The 8,617-nt window shown below is 61.2% G+C and overlaps 3 protein-coding genes and 1 non-coding gene across 4 annotated transcripts in view; all 4 read right to left on the bottom strand.

Moving 5' to 3' along the window:
* Nucleotides 1–568, bottom strand: part of PCSK9 (proprotein convertase subtilisin/kexin type 9) — a 4,839-nt gene extending 4,271 nt beyond the window's left edge. The window contains exon 1 of the mRNA XM_021405035.1: nt 465–568. Coding sequence (XP_021260710.1) covers nt 465–568 — 104 coding nt within the window. The remainder of the gene's footprint in view (nt 1–464) is intronic.
* TRNAG-CCC lies at nt 801–871 on the bottom strand. The gene has a single exon. It is a non-coding gene; the product is annotated as a tRNA-Gly (tRNA).
* On the bottom strand, nt 1,732–3,436 carry BSND (barttin CLCNK type accessory beta subunit). Its single transcript, XM_021405470.1, has 4 exons — nt 3,109–3,436; nt 2,737–2,828; nt 2,403–2,594; nt 1,732–2,243 (listed from the first exon to the last, which is right to left on the bottom strand). The coding sequence occupies exons 1-4, from the start codon at nt 3,283–3,285 to the stop codon at nt 2,000–2,002; spliced, it is 705 nt and encodes a 234-aa protein (XP_021261145.1). The 5' UTR covers nt 3,286–3,436; the 3' UTR covers nt 1,732–1,999.
* On the bottom strand, nt 4,328–8,592 carry TMEM61 (transmembrane protein 61). Its single transcript, XM_021405450.1, has 2 exons — nt 5,922–8,592; nt 4,328–4,754 (listed from the first exon to the last, which is right to left on the bottom strand). Exons 1-2 carry the CDS (start codon nt 6,665–6,667, stop codon nt 4,469–4,471), a joined length of 1,032 nt encoding a protein of 343 aa, XP_021261125.1. The 5' UTR covers nt 6,668–8,592; the 3' UTR covers nt 4,328–4,468.

The raw sequence follows: 8,617 nt of genomic DNA, 5'->3' as shown, positions 1-8,617 counted from the left end.
GCGCCCGGGGGGGCATGGCACCGCCGCACCGACGGCACCGACGGAGCCGGGAACGGCGGAGCCCGCAGCGGGGAGCTCGGAGTTCGGAGCGGCGCAGCCGACGCGCACCGCGGTTCTGCCCGGCGCGGTGGGGCGGACCCGGATCACGCCACCGCCGCCCCCATCGGACCACCGGGACGCGTTAACCATTAACGGGGAACCCCGGGGCGGACCGCGGGGAGCGGGACCCCCCCTCGCCGTGCAGCCTGCAGACCCCCGGCCCTGCCCGGACCGCGGGCGAGTGTGACCGCCTCTGCCGTTGCGAACCCAAAAGCCCCCGGGAGCCCCCGCTGCTCCGTGCCGTTCGCTGCCCTCGTTCGGCGCTGAGCGTCCGTGAAATCCTCTAATCCCGTTCGGGCATTCTTCGCTGAGCCGTCACACGCCGCCAGTACGGAGATCTCTCCTCTTCCCGGCGCAGCTCTCACCCCTCTGCCCCCATCTCCCTCCCGCGCTGCCCCGGGTCCGCCCCCGGCCCTGGGGGAAATGGGAACCGGGAATCTCCCGCGGGGATCGCGATCCGCAGGGACATCCCCAGAGCTCTGCGGGAGGAGGGGGTCTGCGGGGAGATGGGGGTTGGCAATGGGAAAAATAATCATCATAATGTAGTAATACGCGAAAAAAAAAGGGGGGGGGGGAAGCTCTTGCAGAAGATGGACCTGATTCATAAGGGAAAAAAAAAATGGAAAATTGTACGGTAATTGAATCCTTGGAAGAGCCGTGACGTTCAAGCAAGGATTTTGGAAATAAATAGTAGAAGGTGGTGCACCAGCCGGGAATCGAACCCGGGTCGCAAGAATGGGAATCTTGCATGATACCACTACACCACTGGTGCTGCGCGGGCTGCGAGCACCCCGCCATCCGGAGCCCCAAGGAGGGAGATGGAGGGGTTCATTGAGAGGCGGGAAAAACGTCGCCTCGGGGAGAGCAGTGAAGCACCGGCACGGGCTGCACGGGGCCGGGGGGGTCACCGCCCCTGGGGGTGTTCCGGAGCCGTGGGGGTGCGGCACTGAGGGACGTAGGCAGTGGGCATGGGGGGTGGAGGGGGCTCGGGGGTCTCAGAGCTCTTTCCCGGCACGGTTCTGTGATTCTGTGACTCTGCGCTTCCAGCAGCGGTGCTTCCCTTGCCGAGAGCGGTGGCGAATCCCTGCGAGGTGAGAGGGGAGAAGCGTTGGGTTCTCTGTGGGATCCGTGAGCTGCAGGTGAGCGGGGCGGCACCCAGGCCCCTGCAAGGACGCGGGCACGCGTGGGGCAGCGCTGCCCGGCCCCGCTGCTGCCGCAGTGTTTAGCCAACAGCTCGGCGCTCCCCGCCCTGCCCGTGGCACGAGCACTGAGCTCGTGGAGCTGCCGCCTGCCCCTTGTCACCTTGCCGAGGTACGAGTGAAGGGCAGGGCAGTGCTGGGATGGGCGCTGGGGGCACCAAGGCTCCAGGAGGGGATGTTCCTTGAGCTGGGAGTGGCCGGCGTCCTTGGTCCATTGCACGTGGCTTGCAGAAAGCCAATGGACCAGAGTCATCTCCAGCAAAATGACTCAGAACAAGCGCCCGTGGTTGGGACCGCATGGCCCCGGGCTTTGGGCTCTGCCAGACCCCGCCCGCCAGCCCCTGGGAGCCATTCCCATCGCAGGACGTGGGGAGCACCCCGTTGTCCACGGACCCATGGAGCATTCCAGGGCACAAATAAGGAGGATCTCACCTGCAGGAGTCTCAGAATCCAGCTTTAATTCCAGGAGGGCTTTGATAAATGGGAAAACTGCTGACATCTCCCCACACAACCCACAGGACTGGAGCACTGCTGCTTACCTACACGCCCATACCGAGCGGCACAGCCTGGCTGCTTCCCTCTTCCCGGGCACATTCTTTCCACTGGCATTTGTGTTTCCCTGTGCCCACCCCAGTGCTTCCATGGTGTCAGGGCTGCACTTTGGGTGTCCCCTCCAGGCGGCATCAGTCCCCTTGTAGACATCACTTTTCTGGCTCAAAAAGGTGGTCACTGTCCTCAAGCAGAGCTTCCGATCCCTCTCCCAGCCCATAGTAGAGGTCGTTCATCTTTCTGCCAGCTTTTCGTGGGGAACCGGGGTGCTCTTCCCGCCCTGAGTAGCTCTGGGGTGGTGAGGGGCTGCCGGGCATGGAGCCCTCCAGCGAGGCTGTGTCCATGTCCTCCAGGAGGGACACCAGCGGTGCGGGGCCCAGGGGTGGCCGGGAGGGGCTGCGGGGACAGAGTGGGGTGACAGTGGCAATGGGGTTAGCGGGGTGCTCCCCTGGGCTGGCTGCTCACCCAGCCCTGATATCAGCAGGGTAAATATTTTAGCACCGAGGTTCAACCCCCCAACACGCATCCGACCCCATGCCCATGAGCACCACGTACCAGCTGACAGACTCCAGCTGCACAGCTGCCTCCTGGGGGGGCTCTTGGGGACCCCCCGGCTCCTGGTGCACGTCTGCCTTCGCCTGCAGCAGTGGCTGTGAGCAGCTGCGGGGCCGGGGCTGTGCTGATGCCTGGACCTGCTCGTAGGAGGGCAGGCTCTTCTCGTAGGCACTGCCGTAGGGATCCCGCAGGCTGCAGGGTGCGGGGTGTCAGGCAGCTCCAGCCTCATGGTGCTGGGGGATGCTTGGGGATGCACACAGCACACGGCTGCCAAGACATGTGTCCCAGTGGTGGGACGCACATTGGGACCCACTAAGAGCCCCCCAGCTCCTACCTGAGCATCCCCGGGCTGCCCTTCTCCGGCAGCAGCGTGGCTTTGTGGTCTGGGAACTGCTCGGCCTCAGGCTGCACGGGGACGAATGTCACCTGCAGGAAAGAAATGCAAAGCCCAGCGACTGCCGTCTGCTTGAGAAAAAGTCTGCCTGGAAAGAAGCCCTCTGTGCCAGGGCCACGGCCCCGGGAGGGACGCAGCCACCCTGCCGTGCCCTCTGTCAAGGAGACTGGAGGGTCACAGCCATGCTCGGGGCTTTCCCAGGCTCCCACACCTCAGAGAGCCCACTCTGACCTTCCGAAATCCTCCCCCAGAGCGCCCGGAGCCCAGCGAGTCTCCAACCCCAGGACAAAGCCCCAATCCCTTGCTCCCTACCCTGGGGTAGCACTGGCACATGCTCCAGGTGACGCCCACGGCGATGAGCAGGATGCCACCCGCACAGAAAGTGGCGTAGATCTGGGGCTTCTCTACGCTCATGATGAACATCCCCGTCATCACCAGGAAGAAGCCCAGCATGATGAACCCGTAGCGAAACGTCTTCTCTTCAGCCATGGGCAGGCGGTGGGAGGGCAGGCACCGGGAGCTCTGCGCCAAGCACACCTCCGGGGACGGCAGGAGTGGTTTCTCACTGCAGAGGCTGCCAGGGGCTGGGAATCGGCTGTGCGTGGGGCTGGTCCTGCCCAGGGCTGAGCCAGCCAGTTTTTATGGCTTTGTAATGAATGCAAACACCAGCCCGCGTTCACACTCCAGTGAAGCTGCCCGGCACGTGCCCGGCCAACCTTCCCTGCGGGCACAAGGGAGGGGATGGGGACAGCGAGGTGCTGGGACAGGGACAGCGAGTTGCTGGCAATACAGGGACTGGGCCAGCACGGGTGCTTGCACAGCCCGGGATAAGTAACTGGGCTGTTCAATGGGGTCAGCCCCTGCAGACTCAGCAGAGCGGCAAATCTTCAGCCCCAAAGTATTACATTATACATATGTGTATATTATATAGATACAGTGGTGTATAGGTATATAGATATGTAGGTGTATAGGTATTTTGGTATATGTGTATATAGTTATTTGGTTATATAGGTGTATAGGTATATGTGTGTATAGGTGTGCAGACATATTGGTGTATAGGTGTATAGGTATACCAGTATATAACGATATAGGTATATTGGTATATCAGCATGTAGATATGTAATGTCTTATATTTGGCTGTAGCTCTGCAACCACCCTGCAGCCCTGCAGGGGTCCCCGGGCACTGCTGAGCTCCCCGGGATGCACCCACCCTCCCCAGCTGCAGGTTTATCCTCTGCACTGGACGCAGATGGGGGCTGAGCAGCCCCAGATGTCTTTTGCCGCGTGAAATGGCAAATGCACATGGATGCCCCGAGCACACTCATGAGCCGCTGAGCATTTCTGAACAACGTGAAGCGAGGCGTGGGAAGTCAACGAGTGGGGGGAGCAAGGTGGGAGAGACAGGTGGGGGGAGGGGGGGGGGCACTGAGGAGGAGGCTCACCGCTGCCATTCCTGTGCCGCTTGGGCTGAGCCTGCGTGGGTTGGGCAGGGCAGTCGGTGTGGGTTTCCACATGCTCTGAAACACCAAACTATTGCAACCAGAGGTGGTTTTATTAAAAACACGAAGGACTCCAACATGCCAGCTGCTCGCATTGCTCCAAACGCATTGCTCGGATAGCAGGACAGCCCCGTGCCCCCCATGCTCTCCCCCTGCTGAAGGACGGGGCTCGGTCAGACATCCCGAACACTGATGTTCTCGTAGCTGGGGGGCGGCGTTGCCTGTGGCCCACCAGGGCTCTGGATCTCCAACCACAAGGGGCTGGGGCGGAACAAGGCGCTGTCGGAGGAGCTGCGGCGGCGGCCGCTCTGCCAGCGCTCGTCCTCCTCCTCCTCCAAGTCGTGATAGGGTGGCGGTGTCAGCTCCTCCTTGCTTGCCACGGGACAGAGGTAGGTGCCGTGTGCAGGTCTGCAGGTCAGGGCTTCTTCGTAGGTGGGGATGGCAGTGGCATCCCAGGAGCTGCGAGGAGGATGGACTCCATCAGTGAGGCCTTGTAACAAGCAGCATCACCCCATTCCTACTGAGTTGACTGACCTCACCTTGAGGAAGAGAAAATGCAGCCCTGCAAGGTCCCACCTCTGGCACCACAGGCCACATGCACATGTGTCGGGCTGCAGAGCAGCAGAGGTGGTGGCTCTCAGCCCCTGTTCTGTGCCACAGTGCTTCTCATGGGCAGAAGAGCATCCTCACCACTGCCAAACCCCATCCAGAGCCCCAAAGCCACCCCCAAAGCACAGGGACCGTAGGGAGCTGAGCAGGTGGTTTGCACGAGCAGCCAGGTTTCAGCCGGGCCTTCTGGTTCGGTGCAGTGCCAGCCCACCTTGCACCCACCCAAGCCTTCCACGTGCCAGCCCTTCCAGCTGCACTTTGCTGAGCAAACACAACTTGTGTACAGGTAAAACCTCCGCCCAACCTTTGCCCTCCCCATGCAGGATGCCAGCGCTCAGCGACGCTCCCATTGGCAGTGTCAGGGCAATGCCAGGGTGATGTCATCCCATTACCATGAGTGCTGTGCTGGGGACACCACTCCATTGGTGCGAAGCCCACCAGAGCCCCAGACGAGCTCACAGAGCCCCAGATACTCGGATGAGCACCAAAAGCCCTGCAGAGCCAGGGATCCAACCAGGCAGTGGGGACAAGGTCTCTGGGCTTAGTAATGGGTCCCCATGCTGCAGTCCCATCCCACTTAATGCCAACCTGAGGACTGGATTTTTTCCTTTTTTAGTTTTTACCCCATTTTGGTATGGATAACACAAACCCAGTCATTTTATAAAGCAGCCTAAACTCATCCTGTTCATCAAAGGCAATGCAACATGCTCCCTGAGCGCACCAAAGAACGGGTGGCACTGGCTGAGGTGCCGCGAGATGTCACACAGCTCCCACGCAGAGCGTGGGGACAGGGTTGGCCAACGCCATTGTCCAGAAAATCACTGCAGCCCTCTGCTCGCTGGCTGTGTGCAGACACCCGATGCCCACAGGGCTGAAGAGCTGCTGGAGGACGAGCGTGGCACGGGAGCAGCCGGCGTGTGCATGGGAACGCGGGTTGACGCTAATGCACAACGGCATCGGGAGCAGAGCACAGCAATGGGATGGAGCAGCCGAGCGCGCAGCGGCACACACACCCACCTGCAGTTCCACTTCTCCGGGGGCTCCGCAGTGAAGTACTGCAGGTCGCGGGGGAAGCGGTACTGGTAGCGCCGCGACACCACCCTGGCATTGGCCTTGACGGACCAGAGCAGCCCGAAGAGGAGCAGGATGCCGCCGATGCCGCAGCAGAAGAAGCTGACGGAGCGCAGCAGCGCGTTGGAGGAGCTGGGCACCGCCTGGGCCTCGCGGGGGGGTAGAAGGCGAGCCCCGCTGCCCACTGGTGTGCCCACCTCCCCGTCGCTCCACCAGGCGAAGCACAGCGTCCCCGTCACCAGCAGCACGGCCCCGGTGATGGTGATGCCATAGCGGATCGAGGCAGCCGCCATCCTTCGGGCGTTAGCACGGCTGCGAGGGGAGGAGGCCGAGGTAACGCATGGGAGCCCACGGCCTGCAACACAGGAGAGGGGTGGGAGGGAGAAGAGGGTGGAGGAAACCTCCGCGAGGAGAGCTGGGACCTCTCCAAGGGTTGCACACTCCAGTGTCCTCTTCCTACATGATACCCAACACCAACACAGAATCATGGAATAGCAGAATGGCTGAGGTTGGAAGGGACCTCCATCCCCATCCCACCTGTGGGCTGGCTGCTCCCCAGCTCCAACTGCCCCAGGCCATGGCTGTGGACACCTCCAGGGATGGGGCCCTGCAGCTCTGGGCACTGCTGGGGCCTCCCCACCTCTGAGGAAAGAATTTCTCCCAGGCACCAGTGTGGACCCCACAGACCCCATAGAAATGTTCTAAAGAGATGACGCAGCACTCCCACCCCAAATGAGAACCCCAGCCAGCAGAGCTACGGGGCGGCTCCAGGGATCATATGGTTCTTGTCTTTGGGGTTTGCTGCAGACTGGCTCCCTGCCTTGGAGGAATGCCAGCTGGGGGTCTGATCAAAGTGAGGCTTATTAAAGGGGGCAGGAGGGGATGTAAATCTCAGAAGTCATCGCTCAGCATTATCAGTGCACATTTTTTTCATGTGAAGCCAGATACAAATCAGCCCTGCGGTGAAAAGAGGTGCCTGGTGTTGCTACTCAAAACCCTGCGTGCCAGGACCAGGGGCTGCACTGCCTCTTGCTTTTCCAAGGACATCCCCACAAGCCACAGAGATGCTCCTGCAGGACAACAGGCCCTGGAGACCATGCGAGCTCGACTAGGATGGGTCCCAAGATGCCGAGTGAGCAGCTGCTCCCCTGTGCCACCCAGCTCAGGTCAGACTGGGAATCCATCCCCACCTCTGTTAAAAGCCAGGGACCTGCTGGACATGGGGCCGGGGCCACGAGTCCTGCACCGTGCATGCGGCCAAGGGCAGGAGGAGCTGGGTTATGTCGAGCCACTATTTATCAGATGGGCTCACTGCGTGGAAAGTGAAATGAACTTGTAGTGAAAGAAGAATGATCTGATCTTATCTACTTCTAATGAAGAAATCCGAGGAGAAAGGAGAGCTGGGAAGTTCACAGGACAGGGAGCACAGATGGCGTGCTCGGCTCTCATCCTGCAGCCACAAGCCCAAACTGCTGCCAGCAGCAGCCAGGGGCACCCAGCAGCAGCCAGGGGTCATTTCTGGGCCTGACACGAGGCGGAGCTTCACCTCAAAATGAGGGGATACCTTTTGAACGGAAAGGAACTGAGCCGACATGGAGAAGGAGCACCCTCCCCGTGTTCGGGGTTGGGAGGTTTGGGAGATGCTGCAGTTCCCACCCGGGCGCAGGGGATCTTCAACCCCCGCACTGCACGTATCTGGGAGCGGTGGCAGCGGGGGGAGGAGGAGGAGGAGAGCCTCTGGGAGGTGGCAGATTGACAGCTCAAGAATGAGCCCTTCTCTCCTGACAAAACCCACGTGGCTGAACGCTCCCCCAGCGCGGGGGCGGCCGCTCCATGCTGGGCTGCACCGCCACCATCCCCTTGGCAAAACCTCCCTGTCTTCTCCTGACCTGGCACTGCTCTCCCCAAGCATCCTTCTAAGCCCTTCAAACGCACCGCGTTTTTCTGGAAGCAGCAGCCACCCGGCTGCCCTCACGCTGCTGTCGGCACACTGGGCCCTATTGGACCCCCAGAGCAGCACCCACAGAGGGACTGCCCCCCGGGTGCCCCTTCTGAGCCCCCATCTGCAGCGGCCAAGGCAAGGCACGCTTGGCTCTGCCCCATCTCTCCCGACCCGCTCTGAACCAGGCGTCGCCGGGAGAAAGATTTGCACGTTGCATGTACAAACAGACACAGAGGTTAATAGTTTACATAGTTCCAGCGAGATGCTGAGAATAGCAGCCCCCATATAAAGTTATGCAGATGGTGATTCATTGGGTCTATCGAGCGTTACTCGGAAAAACGCTCTTTTCCAGAAAAGCGAGAAACGGGAATCGCTCCGAATCCCTCCGGGCAGCAGGACCCGCCTCCCACCCGTCCTTCCACCGCGCGATGGAGGACTTCAAGCGCATCGACGTGCCAAGAGGAATGGAGGCACACCAAGGCGTGAGCTCCTCATTAAGAAGATTCCTTTCTGCCTCGGTCTGAATTTGCCGGCTTTGGTGGTGGCGTTGCGCTGTCAGCACTCATTGGGTGGCCGCTTTCGGACGCACCGCTCTCACCAAGTTTCCAGCGGCATCCCACCACCGCCGTGCTGGCAGCGGGACCCGCAGCACGCCCAGCCCGCCCCGTCCCCGCAGCCCGTCGGGGCTCTCCCCGACAGA

This window comes from Numida meleagris, chromosome 7 (assembly GCF_002078875.1).
Source record: "Numida meleagris isolate 19003 breed g44 Domestic line chromosome 7, NumMel1.0, whole genome shotgun sequence".
Classification (NCBI taxonomy): Eukaryota; Metazoa; Chordata; class Aves; order Galliformes; family Numididae; genus Numida; species Numida meleagris.
Note: the sequence above shows the minus strand (reverse complement) of the source record. Positions and strands in the feature narration are given on the sequence as shown.

Coding starts and splice junctions, on each gene's coding strand:
- BSND (XM_021405470.1), bottom strand. CDS start 3,285: ATGGCTGAAGAGAAGACGTTTCGCTACGGGTTCATCATGCTGGGCTTC. Junction 2,829..3,108: donor TGTGCCAGTGCTACCCCAGG/GTAGGGAGCAAG, acceptor TCTTTCCTGCAG/GTGACATTCGTCCCCGTGCA. Junction 2,595..2,736: donor GGCAGCCCGGGGATGCTCAG/GTAGGAGCTGGG, acceptor CGCACCCTGCAG/CCTGCGGGATCCCTACGGCA.
- TMEM61 (XM_021405450.1), bottom strand. CDS start 6,667: ATGGGGTCTGTGGGGTCCACACTGGTGCCTGGGAGAAATTCTTTCCTC. Junction 4,755..5,921: donor CCGGAGAAGTGGAACTGCAG/GTGGGTGTGTGT, acceptor TCCTCCTCGCAG/CTCCTGGGATGCCACTGCCA.